We start from the raw sequence: 24,345 nt of genomic DNA on the forward strand, positions 1-24,345 counted from the left end.
AAGTGCTGTGAAATCATTGATTAAAATCAACTGAACCTGCTTTGTATCCTTTTTCAAAAGTTATGCATTCTATAAGGAAGGATTACAGGTAAGGCTTCAGCTGACAATATAAACTAGGCTCTACGGGCAAATGGAGTACTTTGATCTATGGCGTTACGTAGAACATGGCAGAATCAATGACATTTTATTGCAGTGGCAGCACTAGAGCTCACAGCAATAATTATTCACATTGGTACTGACATTTAGTGTCAGATATATGAAATATGCTGGCTTCAAAGTAATAATGCAAAAGGTAAGGCACAATCACTAATGGTATAAATTCCTGCAGATTAGAAGAGTGATAAAAAATACATACAGATAGGCTTTGTCTAACTTGCCTGGGGGTCTTAAGCTGACCATACACTAGTCAATTTTGGAACGAATGTTCTAGATACTGTATGGTAAATACCTAAAGTATCTGCAGTTAAATGAGTTGTAAAGGCAGAAGGTTTTTTATGTTTAAAAAGCCTTCTGTGTGCAGCTGCCCCCCTCAGCCCCCCTAATATTTACCTGAGCTCCATCTCTGTCCACGAGTGTCTCAGCCGTCCAAGATTCTCCCTTCTGATTGGCTTAGACACAGCAGCGGCGCCATTGGCTGCCGCTGCTGTCAATCAAGATCAGCTAGCCAATCATGGAGGAGAGGGGGTGGGGCCATGGCTCCATGTCTGAATGGACACAAGGTATTGTGACTCGACTCAGGTGCCCCCATAGCAAGCTGCTTGCTGTGGGGGCACTGAACAGGAGAAAGGGGCCAGGATCACAGAAGAGGGATCCGGGAAGAGGAAGATCCGGGCTGCTCTGTGCAAAACCACTGCAACAGAGGAGGCAAGTATAACATGTTTGTTATTTTTACAGGAAAAAAAAAAACAACACTTTTATAATCACTTTAACATTACATTTTCTATAGTTGACAGCTGCTGACTCTGTATGTATGAAGACTTTTCTGACATATGCAAATGTAAATATGAATGTATAAAAAAAAAAATGTTCCCTGCAATTAAGATGTTGATTGATACCTTTTCTGCTGGCCACATTGTTGAGTAGAGAAACTGCCAGTTAAAGAATCTTCAAATCTGACACTTCCAGGAATGTTGAAACAATCGTACAAAACCCCCTTAGTGGGACATTTAAAGCAGATAAGACAATTGTGTGTATTTTAAAAAAAAATGCTAGAATGCGAAGTTTATTACAAAAGATCCATAGATTATAAAAATACATTATATACACAAAATACTATATCAATGTTATTACATAAACACAGCTAAATGTATAAAAACCCCATGTGTCCATAATATATAAAAGAAATTGTAGTATGCCTGTCATGGCTTAAATTTTTTGTAGAGACATCAAGACAAAGTCCAACGTGTTTCAGAAAAAATCCTTCAGTGGTTAGAGAAGGGTTAAGCAGTGTATAGTAGATCAACAACATTATAATCATAGATGAATACAGATGGTTGCAAAAATAAACCCTCCATTACACTGCTCCTTCACCCTGGATGAGGATGCATCTCAGGGGCCAACGTACATCCACTGGGGCCACCAACACAGGGCAGCCACCCACTTCCATCCTGATGTTAGCCATTCCGGGACTGTCAATTACCTGGTCCCCCACACCATGCTTTGGTTCCTCCGGCCAGCCCGTCACTATAGGGATGTAGGAGGTGGCGAATGAAGCCATTAAGCACAGTGGGTAAGCAGGAACTTGACATTCCCGGACGTGTCAGATTCTTAAGATTTTTCATTTTTTGTTCACTACAGTGGAGATCGTTGGCTTGGTCACTGGGTGAGTATTCAATGTTTGCTTTACAGGGAACATTTTATTAATCTTTTTTAGTGACCGAGTCACTTAAGTATTACACACAGCCATTTTGAAAAAATAAATTAATAAATTATGGGTTTAGTGACAGCTATACTATGAAATCTCGCTGTCACTCATATAAACAAAATGGAGTTTAATAGCATGCAACCAAGAAACAGAGTGTGATGTGAACTTTAGCAGCCAAACAGAAATCAGCATTTATTGGTCTTGGCTGCTAAAAGCTAGTCATACACCCATAGATTTCTTTTGGGTAGCCTGCAGGCTGAAAGAAAGAAATCTAACAGATTTCTCCATTGCAGCTATTATATTCTGACAGAAGGCACAGCCAACTGTCATAATACTGTACCTTTACGATTTCTGCATCTGTGTAGATGTGGCTGCTGATCGGCCAATAATTTTACTACTATTGCTGAATTACTCAGTGGACACACACCTCCTATATCTACTAGCAAAAATGGGACCATCTGTCTAAAGGGCATTTTTTTTAAAGCAGTAAATATGAAAATTACACCAAGCATTCACTGCAGGTAACTTATTTATTGTAATTTAAAGTAGTTGACTGGCCTCAGGTGTTACACAGGGATGAAAACAAATCCTTCAACATAAGTTGTACCCATTTATCGGCAGTATTTTCTTCTCTGCATCTGTTCAAAGTCCAGAAGAAATAGAGCTTGTCTGAACATTGAGGAAAAAAAAGGGGGGCGGAAAGCTGAAATTACACTCTGCAGAGTCACCCCCTTCTTACAGATCACAGGAACAGAGCTAAGGCTGTCTATCAGCTGGAGCCCCCTTCCCTGTCACATTTTTTTCCTCTTGATGTCAGGAAAAATTGTCAGAAGTGATTCACGCTGAAAGCACAGGAAGGAGGCAGCAGACAGAAATGACACTTTGTGCTCTTAATTGAAACAAGTACACACTATATATACTATGGGCATATTTCATGTTTGAGGTTTACAACCACTTTAAAGAACATGCATGAGGAAGAGTCACTTGCAGTGGAAGTTAGAGAATGTCAGATTACTCTGTTTTTAACAAAACCCTTAGTCATTTATAGACAATCTGCCAAATATCATACAGGCAGTTCTGGGCTTTTTGGGGAAAACCAAAAGATTTTGTAAGTGGAGTATCATAGATACAGCCTATATGAAATGTTCCTTTGTACAAATGATTGAAAAGTTTATACAAAAACAGCAGATCGTATACTGTAAACTGAAAATAAATGTAGATTTAACTGGACAAAAAGTCATTTCTTTATGGTTTCCATATGACCCACATTACTATTAGCTTACTTCTGTGACAGATTTGTTTAAAGCATAAATAAATGGCAAAACTTTTTTCTTTTGTTTTGGATAGAGTGGAGAGGAATTAGAACACCTGGCAGTTTTTATTGCTATCTGTGTCCGCGTTAGCGAGATTTACCCTGTTTACCATTATCATCGAAAGTGAAAGTATTGACACCAGAACAGTAATAGAGGAGAAATCTTCCAATAGGGACACTAGTTCTGGTTACTACCAGGGATTTCCCTCACTTTGGAGGGATTGCCTCTTACTTAATTTTTTGACAATGGAACAGAAAGTGAAGGGAAATTCCCACTGTAGGACACAGATGGGGGAAAAAAAAACTGACAAGTGTTATAACCCTACTCTACTCAAAATGTTTTCTAAGGGCAGCTCCATGAGGACGTCGAATGACGAAACTAGTAGGGCAGGGCTAGGACCTTGACATCATCGCGCTTGTCTGGACCATGCTCATGGCTTCGGAGACAATAGTCACACAAAACAAAGAATTTGTTCCCTAGTGTCAGGAGGACACTTGTAAAATGTGAATGTTCTTATTTTTAATAAACCGCACTGGTTTTAAATGGTTTTACGCTATGGAGATCTTTCTTCCTCTTTTCTAAACCTCATGAATTGCCAGGACTGACCTGAGAGGGTTATTGATAAGTGGTTACAACAGAAACAACAGCATGGGGATTTTTCCTCCTTTGTGTTTAATGTGGAACACTTTTGCTGGTTTACAATATGACCAGCCCAGCCATTACCCCTGGTGAGTCAGTTTGGTGTAAATGGTGAAGAAGCACACTGGGTGTTTTCCACCGTGATAAGACTTCTCTTGAAGAACTTTCCTTGGATTTTCTCTTTTGAGACATTATATAATGTTTGGATCACACATGAACTTTAATATTGAGAAGGAGATAGCATTCATATTTTTTTGCACTATGCACTTTTTTCTATATTGATAGCATGCATATTTTGCACTTTTTTTCTTTAAGCATTTGCACTTTATTGTATTGATTTTTCACAGAGATTTTCATAGGGATCATTATGCGCTTTATAGATACCTATCGTATATAATTGTTGTATTGATTTCATTGCACATATGTTTAGTGTATATATTGACATTGATTCTTCAGGTAGTGGGTTTATGTCACTTTAATTCAATATTGCTTGGGACAGATCTGCGCTACTTGTCTTCTTTTTATTGATAAAAAATAAGTTTTCCCTTTACACTTTAATAATGGTAAGGTCACAGCTTTTTGCATTTATAAAAGAGCTCTTCAAAATGCAATTCGGACAAGAATGTTTAGTTATAGCCCAATGTATACATCACTGGTCTGACAAAAAGAATACAAACCAATGCCTTGCAGTAGTTGGTATACTCATTACATTCTGGCAAAAATGCTCCTCAAAGCGGAGCTCCAGTCATTTGTTTATTAAAAGTCAGTGGCTACAAAAAGTGTAGCTGCTGACTTTTAGGCTACTTTCACACTGAGGCAGTTTTCAGGTGTTTTAGCCTGTAAAGTGCTTGAAAACTGCCTCTCATGCCTCCCCAGTGTGAAAGCAAAGTGCTTTCACACTGGGGTGGTGCGCTTGCGGGACGGGAAAAAAAAAGTACTGCAAGCAGCATCTTTGGGCGGTGTAGAAGCGCTGCATACAGCGCTCCTACGCCGCCCCTGCCCATTGGAATAAATGGGCAGCACTTCCGAAGAGCCTTAAAAGCACTTCAGAAGTGCCGCAACACGGGCGCTATTAACCCCTTCTTTGGCCACTAGCGGGGGGTTAAAAGCGACCCCATAGCGCCAGAAAAGCGCAGCTAAAACAGTGGTAAAGCGCTGCTAAAGCTGGCGGCACTTTACCGTTAGCGGACACGCCGCCCCAGTCCGAAAGCAGCCTAATAAACACACACTCACCTATCTCAGGATGTAGCAATGTAGTCACCCGAACCATCGCTTGTCTCCCTCTCCTCTCCCTGGCATTTCAACTGTGGGCACCCGGCTGTGACAGCTTGCGGCTTCACAGCCGGGTGCGCACTGAGCGAGTTGCTTGCACCTGCTTAATGGTCTGGCAGTCTTCTGGGACATGTGATGTGTCTCAGAAGACTGCATGGAGGGAGGGGAAAGGTGAACAATTCGGCTATCCGAGTGGCAGTGGAAGGGGGTACCTGTCAAAGCCCCCTCCCCTCCAAAAAAATGACATGTCAAATGTGGCAGGGGAGGGGGGAGGAGTGCTTAAAGTGGAACTTCCCCTTTGGGTGGAGCTCTTCTTTAGCACAGTTATTTTTTACATCTACTGAATCACCTACGTGATACACAGCCATAACAGTCAAATGTTTAAACAGAGATGCAAGAAATAATCATGTTTCAATGTATGAATGCAAAGTTCAAGTTACGAAAAAAAAAAAAAAAGCTACCATTCTAGATCTGTTTTTCAAAAATGACACGGTGTCAAACTGTAACATACCTTTAAAATAATATTTCAAACGTGCTGTTTACTAAAAACTCCAGGACTGAAAAATCCTACTTATTTCTCCCTTGCTAAATAATGTTTAATATGGAGCAGGGGAGTTGTGTTTGCGATGACCCTGTCTGTACTGTGCTGGTAGATTTTACATCACAACCAATTTTCGACGTGTACCTACTAACTAGACGATGAACGAACTGTGCAAATGACAGATTTTCAAACGATTTTTCGACTAGTGTATGGCCACCATAAGTCTTGCCCCTCCAGTGTGTGCCTTATCTCCACACTGCCATTTTTTAAAGCAATGGAGGCTGACAAATAAGTCCTATGAATAATCCTGCTCCAAAGAAACAAATAAAAGGGTAAAAAGAGTTTTTATAAAAAATAACTTTTAGGTACGCTGTTTAAATGTCAACACATTCCAAAATATAGTGGGAGTTTCTCATATTTGATAAATTTTAAATAAAGTTTAAGGTGCAGGCTGGGTGACAACAATGGCTCCTAATAAAGATACGGTGGACAAAAAGTGTAGTCACAAAGGGACAGGAAGTGTGTTATTTATAGGATAACCAGATGAAAAGGGGAACAAAAAAAAGCCTCAAAAAACGAATGCCCCCACCATAGCATTTAGATCACCTTTTTTGTTTTTGAGTCTAGCTATGCTTTAACAGTAACTACAGGTCTGATATGACATAATTTGCAACACTTTATGGCCCTTACCCTTGAGAAAATATTTTCCAGAGAGCTGGTCAGAGATTTCTTAGCTTTATTCTTGAGAATATCCAACTTGAAGCGGCCACTGGGGGCAGTGTTCTCCGGGAGGGAGCTGTTTGATGCACTCTGAAAATAATCATTGAAGTGATTAGGCGTTCAAAATAAAAACCTGATGTTTTATTCTCAGTTGTGATAACTGAAACATTACAAAATTACATTTCTATTATCACACTGTAAAGAGGCCTGAATGTTAATACTATGTCTCTCAAATAAGATTACACTAATTGCATTATTCTACACAGCAGTAAGAAGACCAACATAAAGCCATTCTGTTGTTGTAATCAGTCATTAGCATTCAATAAACCAATATTCATCACCACGATTGTTATCCTTTAACAATGACCTTTTAAAAAAGACACTATATCAAGAGGCAATATGCATTTTGAAACATTTTAATTGGCTGTTTAAGTGTATGTACTTATGCCGCGTACACACGACTGGACTTTCCGTCAGAGTAGACTCTAAGGGTCTTTCCGATGGAGTTTCGCTGAACCGGACTCGCCTACACATGATCACACCAAAGTCCGTTTGTTTAGAACAGCGTTTCTCAACTCCAGTCCTCAAGGCGCCCTAGGTCCTAGTTTAAAGTGGAGTTCCACCCCCCCCAAAAAAAAAAAAAAACTTAGTAATGTGCATAAAAAAATATATGGAGACATTTTTTTTTTTTTTTACTCACCTCTAAATGTCTGTTGCTAGGGGGTCCCTTGTAGTCTGCCTCCTTTGGTGCCTGGGCTCCTGACGTCACTTCCCTCGGCGCAGGAAGGGAGATCGCCTCTCCACCCTCCCTCTTGTCAATCATCTGGGACACGTGACCGGTCCCAGATGATTGCGGGGCCAGTGACGGCGCGTGGGCAGTGGGTGCCCGGCTGTGAAGCCACAGCCGGTCGCCCACAGTTAAAATGCCGGCCCTGCCAAGTGGAGGGGGGGGACGAGCGGGGCTTTGATCCCCCGCATCGCTGGACCCTGGGACAGGTAAGTGTCCCATTAAAAGTCTTAAAAGTCAGCAGCTGCAGTATTTGTAGCTGCTGACTTTTAATTTTTTTTTTTTAAATGGGAACCCCGCTTTAAGTTTTGGCGTAAGCCAAGTAATAGGGGTTTAAAGGTAAGGGTTAGGTGAATTTCTACTAGAAATGTTGTTTTTATAGCTGCCTGTGTCCCCCGGTAAGGGGGGAGGGGGGGGGGCGTGACGGGTTTTCCTTCACATCTTGGGCGGGTCTTACATTACTATTCTAAAAATAAAAAAAGGTTTACCAAAAGTTGGGCTTTAAATGTTAGGATTTAGTTGTTTGTTCAGGTTTGATTTTTTTAGAACTGCACTTTATGTGGTTCTAAAGGCTGAAGGTTTTTACCTACATGCATTTGATCCATGAAGGTAAAAAACCTTCAGTGTGCTGTTTCCCCCTTAGCCCCGCTTCCCTTATACACACCTGAGCCCGAGCCCAACGCAGCGATGTGCACGGAAGCAGAGGCTCTCCCGGGTCTCTGCCTCCTCAATGGCTGAGACACAGCAGCAGAAGCCATTGGCTAAAAAAAAAAAACCCCGACAACTAACGGCCAGGGTTGTCGGGAAGAGGCTCTTGTCCTCATCAACATGGGGACAAGGTGCTTTGGGGTGGGCGCCCCCCTTCCCCAAAGCACCCACCCCTCCATGTTGAAGGCATGTGGCCTGGTAGGGTTCGGGGGGGGAGGGCGCTTGCTCGTCCCCACCCCCTTTCCTGACCAGCCGGGCTGCGTGCTCGGATAAGGGTCTGGTATGGATTTTGGGGGGATCCCCACATCGTTTTTTCAGCGTAGGGGGTTCCCCTTAACATCTATACCAGACCCAAGAGCCTGGTATGTTCAGTTCCTTATCCTGGAGGTGACTTCAAGTCATGCTGTAAGTCGCGCTGAAGTCGCCCCAAGTCGCACTGTCATACTCAAGTCGTGTTCAAGTTGCCTCCCAAAGTCGCACTGGAAGTTTTGCTGCCCCTGTGTGAATGGGCTCTTAACTTCCCAAAAAAAAAAAAATCCCACTGTTCATGATCATGCTTTATTCATGTCATCAGTTTTCAGCAGTACCTCTATTTGTTAGCAACTATCTTCAAGGATAAGGCACATGAAGGGCAAATTAGAACCTAAATATCTGATAAACACCTTGAGAATTCATTGGGAATTGCTATAACATCCATCGAACCAGATATTGATGCATTCGTTTATATAAAAAAAGTCTCAAACATTGCACTAGTTTTATGTTGCCCTCTTTTACTTTTCTAATAAAAAATATTACAAAAATGTTTTCTTACTCAGATAGGTATATCTATATCGGTGATCGTTTACTTGTAATCTGGCTGACTTTTTCTACTCATGAGCTATCCTTATGGTTAGTGTATTTTATGTGTGGCCCAAGACATCCCTCTTCTTCCAATGTGGCCCAGGGAAGGCAAAAGGTCAGGAACCCCTGCTGTACAGCGAGCAAAAACAAATAGCAGCAACCTGTGTAAAAACCAACATTTAGCCAAATAGACTCGGGACACATCACAGGTCCCAGGAGACTGCAGGAGCATTCTCGGGGTGCAGCACGGCTCAGGCATGCACAGCGGGCAGCTGACTGTGGAGTTGCAAGCAGTCACAGCTGGCTGCCCACAGTTAAGAGCCCAGCGCCTAGACCTCACAACAGTCAAAGAGCTGGTTCAGGTGAGGACATTGCTGGATCCAGGGACAGGTATGTGCAGGGTCGTTGCTACCACTAGGCAGCTGCCTTGGCGCACTGCTGCCTAGGGCGCCTGGCCACTGGTGTTCCTACTCTCTTCTCTCTGCAGCAAGCAACTAAGTCCCAGAATCAGCAGGCGGCCGCCACGCCGTTCGCACATAGTGTCAGAGGCGCAGGGGCAGCGGAGGACTGTGTTGGTGTTCAGACTCCCAAATTAATGAAAGCAGGCAAACATTCATTGATGGGCGCTGGTGAGGCTGCATTTGATGGGCGCTGGTGAGGCTGCATTTGATGGGCGCTGGTGAGGCTGCATTTGATGGGCCCTGGTGAGGCTGCATTTGATGGGCCCTGGTGAGGCTGCATTTGATGGGCCCTGGTGAGGCTGCATTTGATGGGCCCTGGTGAGGCTGCATTTGATGGGCCCTGGTGAGGCTGCATTTGATGGGCCCTGGTGAGGCTGCATTTGATGGGCCCTGGTGAGGCTGCATTTGATGGGCCCTGGTGAGGCTGCATTTGATGGGCCCTGGTGAGGCTGCATTTGATGGGCCCTGGTGAGGCTGCATTTGATGGGCCCTGGTGAGGCTGCATTTGATGGGCCCTGGTGAGGCTGCATTTGATGGGCCCTGGTGAGGCTGCATTTGATGGGCCCTGGTGAGGCTGCATTTGATGGGCCCTGGTGAGGCTGCATTTGATGGGCCCTGGTGAGGCTGCATTTGATGGGCCCTGGTGAGGCTGCATCTGATGGGCCCTGGTGAGGCTGCATCTGATGGGCCCTGGTGAGGCTGCATCTGATGGGCCCTGGTGAGGCTGCATCTGATGGGCCCTGGTGAGGCTGCATCTGATGGGCGCTGGTGAGGCTGCATCTGATGGGCGCTGGTGAGGCTGCATCTGATGGGCGCTGGTGAGGCTGCATCTGATGGGCGCTGGTGAGGCTGCATCTGATGGGCGCTGGTGAGGCTGCATCTGATGGGCGCTGGTGAGGCTGCATCTGATGGGCGCTGGTGAGGCTGCATCTGATGGGCGCTGGTGAGGCTGCATCTGATGGGCGCTGGTGAGGCTGCATCTGATGGGCGCTGGTGAGGCTGCATCTGATGGGCGCTGGTGAGGCTGCATCTGATGGGCGCTGGTGAGGCTGCATCTGATGGGCGCTGGTGAGGCTGCATCTGATGGGCGCTGGTGAGGCTGCATCTGATGGGCGCTGGTGAGGCTGCATCTGATGGGCGCTGGTGAGGCTGCATCTGATGGGCGCTGGTGAGGCTGCATCTGATGGGCGCTGGTGAGGCTGCATCTGATGGGCGCTGGTGAGGCTGCATCTGATGGGCGCTGGTGAGGCTGCATTGGATGCTGGTGAGGCTGCATTTGATGGGCGCTGGTAGGCTGCATTGGATGCTGGTGAGGCTGAATTTGATGGGCGCTGGTGGGCCACATTTGATGGGCGCTTAATTAAAAAGGTGGGGTATACATGGGCAGGGCAAAGGGGTGGAGTAAGGTGTGGAGCCAGGGGGGTGGCAAAATGAGGTTTCACCTAGGGTGTCAAAAATCATTGCACCAGCCCTGGGTACCTGTGTGTCTACACAGTATTTGTAGCTGCTGACATTTTAATTATCATTTACAGGGTGAAGATCTTTAAACTCACAAACTTTCTATGGCAACTTTTTGTAAGCGATGACAAGTAAATGTCAATGAGAACAGATAGCATACCAATGACTCCAATTTCTTCTATATCTGCATTCGAGTTTCAGACGGCTGAATATCTTTCATTTACGATTATAAGTCTTCCCCTCCAAGGTACATAGATGCAGCTAGTTTCTATATCTAGGCCAGGAGCAAGATCAAGAAACTAATTTGATGTGATCTAACAGCGAACAAGTTAAAAACATTTAATGCATCTTAAAACGTACGCACACATTCAGAGCCAGAGTACTGACCCTTCTTCCTCCAATCTGGAGCTCAGCTCTAGTGAAGTGTGATAACAGCCAGGCTGTGCAGCCATAGGCACATTTTCAGGCTAATTTATTAGAGATTCAACCCAGAAATAGGAAACATTTAGCAAACAAAACCAGACACATCTACAGTATCATGAAGACATATCATTTGCCATATCAGAAACCAAAAATACACTTATCACTACCATGTTCCAGAAGGTTATAGAGATCTATTTTTCATTTAAATGAAAGCGGTGTCAGAAAGGAACATTAATAATATGCCAGTAAAGATCAGAGCTGGTCACTGGGGTATAATGTATTAGTCATGGCTGCTCATGATGTGTGAATCAAATTCATAGCAGACTAAAATATCTCAGCTGGATACACCAAATGGCACATCATCTGCTGTTTAGGTTGTCTATAAGACCTGTAACAAAGAGCCGCCTTATCATTATGGATACAAAGATATGACCGATTTAAAACATTTTATACACAAATCACCATTTAGCATTTTTTTTTAAATAACATTAACTTGCATGAAGACTAACCAGGACCTTGTTAACATGAGTTATCTACTGCAACATATTTGGCAACTGCCGTGCACAGAATTTTTATTTTCCTTCTAGCAACAGGTTTTACTGCTGAGCCCTATGTCCCTTTAAATAAAAGTGCACATGAAACTTCATTTAAAAAGGAACTTTACCCATCAACCTGATAAAAATTAATGTTCTTTAGCAAGGAACATGCATTCCACATTAATAATTATGCTATGCTACATTAGTGTGTACTGTAAATTGCCTCCAGCATTGTTCCGTTTTTTTCTTGCTTGAGTAGCCATTTTGCTGAAGCCCAGATCCCCTGAGCAGCAGTAAATCGTTAGGCTGTCATCAGATTGGCCTCTACAAATTCAGCACAGTGCCTAAAAATAGAAAGCAACTGAGCATGTGCGGAGCAGGGAGAGACAATGGATTACTGAATTTTAAACAGTATAGACACATATTTTTAATATTTTACATAGCTATACCCGCAAAAGGGGCAAGCCTTTATTGATCCAGCAGGAGTTTGATTTCTTACTAAAGTTCTTCTTTATTAAACTAATTTTTTTTAAACCACTTGCCTACTGGGCACTTTCACCCCCTTCCTGCCCAGGCAAATCTTCAGCTTTCAGCACTCTCACAATTTTAATGTATATAGCGCAGTCATGCAACACTGTACCCAAATGAAATTTTTATCATTTTTTTCACACAAATAGACCTTTCTTTTGGTGGTATTTAATCACTGCTGGGTTTTTTATTTTTTACTAAAAAGAAAAAAGACCAAGAATGTTGGGGGGGGGGGAAACAAGTTTTTTTTAGTTTCTGTCAGTAATTGCTGTAAATAAGTAATTTTTTTCCATCACTGATGTGCGCTGATGAGGTGGCACTGATAGGCTGCACTGATTAGGTGGCACTGAAAGGCAGCACTGACTGGCATCACTAATGGGCACTGATTGGGGTCACTGATGGGCACAGCTGGAGCTTTACTGTAATCAGAGTACCGGTGATCAGTGCCCCGATTAACTGTCCTGGTCTTCCCTGCGAGAAGATGCCGCTATCGGCTCTCTTCGCCACACATTCTGTTAGTGTGAGGCGAGGAGAGCTGATAAAGAACACTTCCGCATTTACCAGCTGTGATTGGACACAGCCGATCACATGTGTAAAGAGCCGCGCCATTGGCTCTTTACCGAGATCGGGGTCGCGCCATGTCCTAGCGTGGCCACGATCGGCGCGCTGTAAGCCCCGAGCGGCCATTCTGGGGTGCCGTCATATAACGTCATCCTAGAACAAGAGCCGCACCACTCACCCGTGCGGGTCCTATGCACACTGCTGGATCGGGAGGGGGATCCAGTAAGTATGAGGGGCTCAGCACACACAAAGGTTTTTTACCTTCATGAAACTTTCAGCCTTTACAACTGCTTTAAGCCTGGGCCATACGATTTAGGATAACCTTGCCCAACTAGCTAAGAGCTGCCCCTTTAGATCCAAAATTGGACTACCCAAAAATATTATCAATGCTAGAAGACATGAGTTTGTGCATATATAAATTGAAATCATGTTATTTAACACTTTCATACAATAAAAGGATTCCAGATAATCTAGTTTCCCATAAGTCTTTCCACAAGCTCCATTGAATGCTTATCGCTTAGCAAATCTTACTAGCCAACATCAATACCATGAACTTCAGCAAAATGATATAAATAAAATCTGCATTATTCATCCTGAATACATGATTTACCGACTGCATCTCTCCAATATGAACATGGGTTTTCTGCTTGGTCTCACATAATTGTCTAAGATGAAGTATGACAAGTTCATTCTCCTCCTGGTCGCTTGTAGCTTTCATTTTCTGAAATGGATGGAGAACAGAAACATGGTTATATGCCAAACATGCTTATGTGTATTCTGTACATACATAAGAAAGCGTGTAAACATTTCTAAATAGTTCCTTTCAGTGGCCATTAATAAACACAATCTGCAGGGCTAACATTTTTTTAGACTGAATAACAAGGGTTATGAATCTATTTTGAACTAGGGCCAGCACTATAAAAACCCAGTAAGAAATAAAAGATTAACCAATTCAATTAGTAGCTTATTGTTTGTTTGCACCATAAAATTCCTGGTAAAACAATTTAATACCAGGTAACCTGTAGATTTAAAAAGAAAAAACAAACAAATCTAAAAACTCTCACAGCCCATTCACACAGGGGCAACACGACTTCCAGCACGACTTTGGGAGGCAACTTGGACACGACTTGAGTATGAATCACAGCACGACTTGGGGCAACTTACAACACAACTTGAAGTCGCCTCCAGGACAGGGAACTTTACAAGTGGCCAATCAGAGCTTATCAGCTGTGTGTGAGAAGGAGGGGGGTGGCTGTTTAGTGGAGGAAATTACTTTCTGTTTCCTTTCTGCTTCCTGTAAAGTTGCCTCAGTATGAACAGTGATCAGACTTGGAGGCAACTTCCATTGAAATCAATGGGTACAAGTTGCCTTCAAGTCGGATTGAAGTAGTACAGGAACCTTTTCTGAAGTCGGAGCGACTGCAGTAGTGTGCATTAAGACAGATCCATTCACTTACATTGATTTATTCATGTAGCGCGACTTGAGGCGACTAGGGGCGACTTGAAGTCGGATCCAAAGTTGCCCCTGTGTGAATGGGCTCTAAAGATACCGAAAACATAATGCAGCATAATTCAGAAAAAGTGGCAAAATAGTAAAGGTTTCTTAACCAGCTGCAAAAACTTTGATAGACGTGTTATTAGCATTTTTGTTCCAATTTGTGAATTTTTTTTTCAGAAGAGATGTTGCAAGTCACTTTGGAATTTTTCAAGATCTTGGAAAATCTTTGTATGTGTGTTAATAAGCAATCAAAGCCTGGAGGTGCTCATTAAAATCTTAACTGTTTCATGGCCTAAGAGTTGCAATCTGTACTTGAACTGTCACACTTGAGTCATAAACAGGCATTTGAACAAAAACAAAACAAGAAATACCTGGACACGTTCAAAAATGTCAGCTTGTTCATTGTCTGACAGCAAAGACAGTTGTCTCTGTATTACCAGCTTGGCTCTTGGAGGATACTGCCCTAAACAATCAAAAATGAACATTGTCAATAAGTAAAGAAAAATAGATTAATAATTTCTACAATAAGAAGGCCTCATTCACACAGCCATAAAAAAAAACACATAAACAAGGGTTTTTAATTATGGATCTGAATGCAGCTAAATTGTTTTCAATGAAGCCATTCAAACAGGTGCGTAAACATGAGCTGCTTTCAGATCTGTAACACAGAATCCAAAAAACTGGATCTAAGAACATGTGCTCTATGCGATTACTTGTATAAACGCATGTATATGCATTTGTAAGCGCATAAATTAAGTCTAAACAAAGAGGAAAATGCCATTTTCCTGCTCACCGTAAAATCAGTTAATTTCGGAGTTCATTGACAGACACACCTGCTCTTTTCTAGCGCCATCTACCAGGGGTAGGACAGTAGGCAGGAAAAAAAAAAAACTCAGCACTTCTTATGGGCACTCTGCTCTTTCATAAAACCCCCTCTCATTGCATAGGTAACCAGTTTCTAATAAAGCAGTGTCAGAAATAAAAACTCCAACATAGGGGTGGGTACTGTGTCAGTCAATGAACTCTGGGAAAGGGATTTTACAGGGAGTAAATCTTTTTTCTCTTTCGTTCATTGAAGGACACAGCTGCTCTTCTCTTGATATTCATAATAGATAAGGACGTCTCAAAGCAGTGCCAAAAATGAGAGGTGGGAAAACCAGCAACCAGGCAAACACACCAACCCCTGAACCACCCCAAGGGGCCCCCTGAAAACAACAAACAGAAGCCTGAAAATTCTGCGGCCAAAACTAGCATCCAAGGATACCAAAACATTGACTTGGTAGAACTTTGTAAAAGTGTGCACAGATAACCAGGTCTCTGCCTTGCAAAATTAAAACACAGATGACTGATGTTGGAACGCCAAGGATACACTAATCACCCTGGTGGAATGCACCCACAGGGAAGGGAGGCACCCACCCCTAATGGCATAAGCATTAACAACAGTCTGCCAAATCCAATGGGAAATAGTGGCAGAAGAGGCCACCATGCCCTTCCTCTGACCGTCCATTGAGCCTGGAGAGAAACAGGGCAACATCAAGCGATGCATCACACACGTAATTTAACCCCTGCACCAACTGGGCTGCCAGTTGCACATACGCCTAGGACAATTCAGTAGAGGCTGCACCTTGCTTCAAAAACCCAGGACCACTCAGTTAATGTTTGAGAGACCAGGGCCATGGCCAAAACAGGTTGAAGCATCGACACAGCAATAGTAAACATGGACAGGCAAGGGAATCCGTCTTATGGTCCGTCGGATCCGTAAAGAAAGCTGATCCTTTCTCCGAAAACATGGTGGCCTTGTTGAGCCTGGAAAAAGGCAAATCCACTACCAGAGGGGAGGTCCACTTCTTCAGAAGGGCCCCCTCAAAGGGAAAACGTACAGCGAAGCATGTAGGGTTTACAAAGGGACGCTTCAGATGCTCCCAGGCCATATAACCAAATTTGTCAAAATATGAGCCAGCTTGTGAGTACCAAAAGGTACAGGGATCGTCTACATTTTCCCAGTAGTAGCCTCAAACTTAAGCATCTCTCATATGGGGATGAGTGGTGCGACTAACACCTTCTAATTTACCGACATGTCCTTGCTATCTGGGGAATTCTAGGATGCGTCAATAGGGTCCGCGGGGGAGGAGTTTGCAATGGCAGAGCCCAACTCCGGCTCAGAGGCATCTGAAGATGCGGGTGATGGGCATTTTCTGCTCCTCTTGTGACAAAACACCACTTCCTTTTGGGAGATAAAATTACCCCAGGACTGTTGACAAGGTGTCCACCGAGACCAAGGGAGCTGAGGGTACAGAATGACCAGTCTCCCCCCTGAAGGCGGTCTGGAGGGGAGGTGGTTTTCTGGTATTCCATAAAGCCACCCAACAGAGCACAGCATGTTCCACCCAGGAGAAGGGGGGGGACAGAGAAGAGTTAACCACCCCAGAACTAGCCCACAGCAGTGTTGGGGGAGGTAGGTCCCAGAACAGACTCAACACAGGATAACTGCCCCAGAAGCTGTAACTCATGAGCCGCTGCTCACCTGACTGGTAGAAAGCATGGTTCCATCAGAGTCCCAGGACTGCCCCTTGCCTCCGCCCTAGCAACGAAGGACAAAAAGATGGGCGTCGCTGCGTGGCTATCCCATAGGCGGCTTTTGCATATTTGACTGCTGCAAAATGGCTGCCAGTGTGGTCTCCAGGAAGATGGCCTCCGTTCCCCTCTATAGATATGGCTGGTTAGGCTAAGAGAAAATGGCTTCCGACCCGACAGGAGCACATGGCAGCTCCACAGTAGCAAAACACCACACTGATCCCCAGAGTAATCCCCACAGAGTGCCAAATGTGCCCTGTTGCTGAGACTGCACCCCCCCAACCCTCCCAGGGAGCTGAAACAGACAATCGGGAGCCGCAGTCAGAGACAGGGGAGAGGAGGGAAGCTCAGCTATCCACAGGCAAGGAAGCATTGCTGGGCAGGGTGAGAGGCTCAGCAATACAGCCGGGGGGATCTTCTGTGCCCTACAAGGCATCCGGGGAGGGAAGGGGGGCATCTACTTAACAATTCAGCTCCCGAGACCTCACCACTGTGGTGGAGGGTCTGTTGGCCAGGGTAACACTGCAACATGGACTCCGGTCATATGTGTCCCTGCGAGACATTTGCCCTTGTTGGCCGCCCTGGTCGCGGGTAGCTAAGGGTCTGCATGTGCTCGTTAGCCGGACTGGGGTGACCACATGGATTTCAAATATCCTGCCCCTCTCCCAGCCTGGCTGTTGATTGAAGATCTCTGCAGCAGGAAAAAAGGATAAAAAGAAAGAGGAATCAGCAAGAGCACAAGTATCAGCAGGGAAATAGGTCCATACTCCTGAACACTAGGCAGAAAGAACTAGTGACCTATGCAGTGAGGGGATTTTATGCAAGAGAGAACTGCCCATAGGAGGCGCTGAGTTTTTTCTGCCAACTGTCCAACTCCTGCTTGGTGGCGCTATAAAACCCTATTTGTTATGAATATCAAAAGAAGAGTAGCCGTGTTCGTCAATGAATAAAACACAAAATACATTATCATTATGTACGCATATATGTCTTTACACATTTAAACACATTATTGGAAAGGGCCCCGGGACCAGAGGTCAGGGGGCCCTTCATGGTTCCTTGCCCGGGGGGGCCTGAAGGTTCTAGTTACACCTCTGCCCTTGAGGCCTGGCTAGTAGCTCAGGACTTGAAATTTTGAGCCCTGTGTATGTATGTATGTATGTATGTATGTATGTATGTATGTATGTATATATATATATATATATATATATATGTATATATATACACACATACACACATACACACATATATACACACACAAAAACACACTAGTTTGTAGGCACTACAACTTTCACACAAACCAATTAATTTACACTTATTGGGATTGTTTTTACTGAAAACATGTAGCAGAACACATTGGCCTAAATTTAGGAAGAAATTTGATTTAATTGGAAAAGTTTCATAACAGAAAGTAGAAAATATCGTTTTTTTTTTTTCATTTATATTGCAAAAAATAAAAAAAATCCAGTGGTGATCAAATGCCCCCAAAAGTAAGTTTAATTTGTGTGAAAAAAATGATAACATTTTTCTTTGTGTACAGTGTTGCATGGCCGCACAATTGCCAGTTAAAGCAGCGCAGTGCTTTATAGCAAAAAATGCCCTGGTCATGATAAAACTGGGCCTTAAGTGGATAATAAAGCTTACCTGTAAGTACAAGGTCTATCTCCTAAACGTGAACCATTTAGGAGATATTCGCTACTTCTGCACCAAGTGGCAGGTTAAAAACTCCTGTGCTGCGGCACTTCCGAAACGCTTTTCAGGCGCTTTGGAAGCGCTGCCCATTCATGCAATGGGCAGGGGCGTTTTGGAAGGGCTGTATACAAACCGCCCCAAAGATGCTGCTTGCAGGACTTTTCTGAATGTCCCGCAAGTGCACTGCCAGGGTGTGAAAGCACCCATTGCAGAGAATGGGAGCCAGTTTTTTAGGCGCTATTTCTAGCGCTAAAATGAAATCTGTCTCAGTGTGAAAGGGGATCTTACAATAGTGAAGAAACATGAACTCAAACTCATACCTTCGATTCGCTCACACAGTTTGTGCAGAGCATGCATAGGACAGGCCTCACATAGCTTGACTTGAGTCTTGGCATTTTGGAGTGCAGCAGCAGTGCTGAAAGCTTGCTTCAATGTCAGCATGATTTCATCCACCTAATGGGCAACCAAAGACACACAATGAATAGAATGCAGAAAAATAAATCTATCAAAGTATGTATAGCCCAAATGTTTTAAAGTTTAGAAGAGTACAGAAGGGCTAAAACCCCCGTAAGAATGTTTTTTGATGTCTGCACCACTAAGGAAATGTCCCTCCTGGAGATGCAACAGGAAGTCAGAGAAAAATTTCCCAATGCGAGGGGAATGTCTCTTTTGGAGGTATTGTTCCCAAAACATGTATCCCCACAGGCAGATTTTCTCTTACCGGTTATCCAGAAGACAACCCAAAAAATTAAAATTTCGATTACTTTCTTTTTTTTGGTGACAATGGTCTATCACTATGTGATCATAGAGTACAAGGGTAGTTGACAATGGTCTATCACTATGTGATCATAGAGTACAAGGGTAGATGGGTGCAGTGGCGGAACTACCAGGGTCGCAGCAGTTGCACTTGCGTCAGGGCCCTGGAGTTCAGCCGCTGTGGGGCCCCCCCCCCAAGACTCGGCATCTCCCCTGCACCTCTGGCTGTCAGTTTAGTATGCAGTGGCGATCTGAAGCTCTATGGTGCCTGCGGGCCGCTGAATCTCCCTGCGGCTAGTAGTTCTCTTTCCGAGTGTTTACAGTGGATAGGGGAGGGGCCTCTGACCCGGGTATGTATCAGCAAGAGTGTACAAGCAGAACGACTCACATGTACACTGAAGAGAGAAGCCGATACATGCCCAGGTCAGAGGCCCCTCCCCTCTCCACTGAATACACTCAGGAAGAGAACTACTAGCCCCAGGGAGATTCCGAGGCCCGCGGGCAAGATAGAGCTGCTGATCGCTCCAACCCACCTCCCCCCACTGCATACTAAACTGCAACATTAGTAATCTGAGGTGCAGAGGGAGATGCTGACCACAGACTATCATCAACATTTGAGTGAGTGACCATGGGGTGAGAGTGTGTGTGTTTGTGTGTACAGAGATATGGGGGTTGGAGGTGCACATTAATTAGGTACAGAGCACAGATGTTTTAGACCCCTTTCACACTGGCAGACTGATCAGGTCCGCCTGTCCATTTTTTTTGGCAGACCCGATCAGACCATCCATAGCACTCTATGGTGCCGTGAATGTCAGTGGACATCCGATCCTGTCCACTAAAAACAAACAGATGGGAGATCCATTCCCTATCCGTCTGGCGGATCGAATTGGATGACAGTCAGATGGAAATGGACAGGTGGTCCGTTTCCATCCAAAAGCCCCATAGAGAGCAGCATGCTGTGTCCATGTCCGCTCTGCATTAGGACAGGTCTGCCCCGTGTGAAAGGGGTCCTAGGGGTGTGCGGGGTGCTAAGTTCACTTGCTGCAGTGCACAATGGTGTGCTGGAGGGATACAGAGGTGCAGATGTGTATGTGGGAGGTGGGTACAGAGGTGTGGGGGTGTAGACATGTTCAGCAGAGTGCAAAGATGTCCTGAGGATTGCAGAGGTGTATGTATGTCTGTGGGGGGGGGTGGAAGTGTGCTGAGGGTTACAATGGCTTGCTGGGCTTATGGCGGCATACTGAGGGATAAAGAGGAGGTACAGAGCTGTGTGGGGTGCAGAGGTGTGCTGGGGGAGAGGGGTACAGAGGATGCTGAGAGCTGTAGAGGTGTGTGTAGAAGGTGCAGCGATGTGCAAAGGGGTACAGAAGCACGCTAGGGGTAGGGGGGTTATTTTGGAGGTACAGAGATGTGCAGGGGGTATAGAGGCGTGCTGAGGGGTATAAAGGCATTGTGGGGGGGTCTAGAGATGTGCAAAGGGGTATGGCATTAGATGGTTCTTGTAGAACCACGTCCATTTTAATTGGCCACTCCTAATTAAGATACATTCTCCACCCTACAATGGCTGGCTGAACTTTTTTTGGAAAAGTAGGCAACCATGCAGGAAGGGGTCCCGCTGCAGATCACGTGAAAGGGTCCAGCTATGGGACCACAATAAAGGGCTTGGATCAGTGGCAAGGGCCCCGGGACAGGGGCCTTCCATGGTTTCTTGCACCAGGGCTCTGACGGTTCTAGTTATCCCTCTGGATGGGTGATATATGCATTGCCCTATGATTATTTGGGGGATACACTTTTCGGAATTGGTATTTTAAATGTAATTTTAGGCCTCATGCACATTGAACATTATAAAAAAAAGCCAGTAGCGTTAACTGTAGAAAGCTGTAAATTAGGATTTTTCCGTCATACTTGCCTGTAAAATCCTTTTCTTGGAGTATCACGGGACACAGAGCAACCATAATAATGACTATATGGGTTATACGCCACCTACTGGTGGATGGACACTGGCAGATAGTCAAACAGGAAGTCCACCCCAATATAACCCCCTTCTACACAGGAAGGACCTCAGTTTTGTAGCAAAGCAATGAATATTCCAAAATGATGGGAGGGACCTCTGTGTCCCATGATGTACTCCAAGAAAAGGATTTTACAGGTAAGTATGACAGAAAAAATCCTAATTTCCTTATCGTACATCATGGGACACAGAGCAACCATAATGATGACTATATGGGATGTCCTAAAGCAATGCCCTTGAGGTGAGGGAGACACAAATCACAGAAACTGCCACCCGAGGACTCCTTCTGCCTCCCAAAACATACTGTGGCCAAGCAGTATCCTTTGTGGCTTTGATATCCATCTGGTAAAATTCTGTGAATGGATGAATAAAAAACAGACCATGTAATGGCCTTAAATCCTGAGCCACTGACACCTAATGGCCCAAGATGCCCCCACACACCTGGTAGCGAGCGCTTTTTGCCAAAAAAAAAAAAAGTGGTGGGGGACCTTGCCCTTTCAAGCCATAGGCTCAAATAATTGGCAAATCCAATGAAAATAGTTAACTTGGATGCCTCCTGCCCATGCTGGGCTCTACTGGCAGCACAAACCAGGATTCCTGACCTGTACCAACAAATCAAGTAATTCTGACCACCAGAACTACCTCCAGAGTATGCAGTGATCCAACTCCTGCCAACGAAGGATCAGAAAAGAAGGCAAGATGTTGTCTTGATTCAAGTGAAAACCAGACACCATACTAGGCAAAAAATGGATGAAGACGCAACATCACCTTAATATGATGTGAGACCAAAAGCAGCTCCTTGCATGAAAGAGCCGCCAACTCTAACACTCCACTTAATGAAGTGATGGCAACCAAAGAAGTCACCTTCCGAGATAAAGGACCAACAGAATCTCCCAATTGGTTTAAAAAGTGGCCTCTGAAAGTACAGTCAAGATCAAATTCAAGTCCCAAGGACAAAAGAATGGCCTGACAGGCGAGACTGCCTACGTTACACGCTGTATGAAGTATGAATCAAGGAATGAGAAACAGCCCCTGGAAAAAAAATGTATTGGAACAAACCCTGACCGTTAACAGTACTTAAGGCCAATCTCCTTTCCCCTACCGATTGGAGAAAGAGAGAAAATCTCCCACTCACATATCTCTGTGGGTGCCACTTCCTGGCTTCACCCCAGGCAAAAAAATATTTTCAAGTCCTGTATTAAAGTTCCCCGAAGCTGGCATCCAGGGGCTCAACAGTGCTGAAATACAGGACTCAAGACCATTAGCTCCAACTGGACTGGGAGTGTCCCAGGAGCGACCCCTGCAAGACTCCTTATATCAGTGTACCAAGCCCTCCTGGGCTGATTCGGCTAACATTATTATCAGTGTTACCCCCCTTCCGGATTCTTTGCAAAAGATGTGGCAGAAGTCGAAACAGAGGGAAAGCATCAATAAGGGAGAATTGGTCCCTAAGGCGTTACCAGTGCATCTACCCCTATTGCCAGTGGGACCCTCGTCCCGGACACAACCTGTCCCAACTTGTTGTAGAACTTGCAATCTAGTAAATTCACCTGCAGAGTTCCCCCTGCCACTATTCTATACCTGGAATATGCACTGACGATAGAGACAGCACTTACGCTGTCCCAGACAGAATGTGGTTCACCTTCCTGAGCCGCATGACGCCCTGGTGGTTGATATATATATATATATGCCCCTGCAGAGGCTTTTCCGGATAGAATCTACAACTGGTTTGTACCATAATCCAGAGCAAGGCATACTGGCCAAAAGCTCCAAGATATTTATGGGCAGTATACTCTCCTGTGAAGTCCACTGAACTGTAGCCACTCTCAAACCAAACGGAGAAACTGGCATCAGTGGTTATTATCTTCCAATACCTGAAAGGAAGAATTTAACCTTTCTAGATTCTGCACCATCAATCACCAATCTGTAGCTGTGCAACACCTTGGTAACAGAGCCCTTCGGCAATCCAATGCCTGGATCTTCAGGTTCTAGACAGAAAGAATGATCCTCTACCAACACCTGGAGTAGGACTGTATATAAGGAATGTGCTTCGTCCGAGATACAGCTTCCTACTGCAAAATGTATCGAAGAAAAATCTGGACCAACTGCTTCCTGAGCAAAGTTTATTGAGATATACTGAGATTGACACCCCCTGCATCTTTAGCAAGCCCAGAGCTAGGAGCTTTGTTAAGCTGAACCAAAAGATGGTCACAAAAAAGAAAACAGATGACTTTCCCCTGCAATTACAGAAATCTTTGAAGAGGCTGGAAACAACCCAGCACATGAAGCTGTGTGTTTCCTGATGATTATGGGCCCTGCAATCTACATCTTGCAGAGAGGTCACTGAACAGACCGAGCCTATCTGAAAGAAGGATGCCCATCGGATTGAGATCTTAAGATAGACCTCATGTCCCTATTCAGTTTTGAAGCTGCTACCATTTGTTTGTTTTACAATAATTAGCCCATAACTTTTGCTCCAAGAACCAACGCAAGGCCAAGAACGACCCAACTAAGGAAGGAGCGAACCATCTAAGTGACTGCTCTAAAATCCTATGGTCTGGGATACTCCCAAACTCAGATGCCTCGCTCACTTAGGAGGGAAACCTGGGCATTCTCCCATTCAAGTACTAACCAGGCTTGACCTGAGATCAGGCACCACAGCGGCTCAGATCACCCTGATGCCATTGGTCCAACAGGAGATGTGAACATTGCCAGGCCACTGAACCTGAAGGCAGTGTACCTGCCTCACCCTTCTAAGTCATTTAGCTAGTCTAACAGATACATAATAAAATGACTATTAGACAAACTAATACGCAGTTCCACAAGGATGCAGGCCTAGACAATGTTCGTCTACCGCTATACAACCCCTTAGGTATGTACATATGCAGTTATCCAGGTATATAAACATGTAGGTATACAAGTATTCTTGCCATTCATGCATTTATGTATGCAGCTCAAGGCAATAAGCACGTATGTATATAGTCCTAGGCAAGAAAAACAGATATGTATGTAGTCCTAGGCAAATAAGCACATATGTATACAGTTTTAACTAAGCATATACCTATGCAGTATAAAAGAAAACATGCCAGCATGCATTTATGGAGGCATGCGTTTAGGAAGCATGTAGGTATGTGCTTAAGCAAATATACACTTAGGCAAAACACGA

The 24,345-nt window shown here is 44.5% G+C and overlaps 1 protein-coding gene across 2 annotated transcripts in view; it reads right to left on the minus strand.

Moving 5' to 3' along the window:
* Positions 1–24,345, minus strand: part of TBC1D4 (TBC1 domain family member 4) — a 265,438-nt gene that overhangs the window by 69,685 nt on the left and 171,408 nt on the right. For both annotated transcript variants that reach the window (XM_073614264.1, XM_073614263.1), the window contains exons 5-8: positions 18,733–18,865; positions 14,521–14,612; positions 13,262–13,372; positions 6,320–6,439 (exon numbers count right to left, since the gene is read on the minus strand). In XM_073614264.1, coding sequence (XP_073470365.1) covers positions 6,320–6,439; positions 13,262–13,372; positions 14,521–14,612; positions 18,733–18,865 — 456 coding nt within the window. The remainder of the gene's footprint in view (positions 1–6,319; positions 6,440–13,261; positions 13,373–14,520; positions 14,613–18,732; positions 18,866–24,345) is intronic.

Source organism: Aquarana catesbeiana, linkage group LG02, assembly GCF_042186555.1.
Source record: "Aquarana catesbeiana isolate 2022-GZ linkage group LG02, ASM4218655v1, whole genome shotgun sequence".
NCBI lineage: Eukaryota > Metazoa > Chordata > Amphibia > Anura > Ranidae > Aquarana > Aquarana catesbeiana.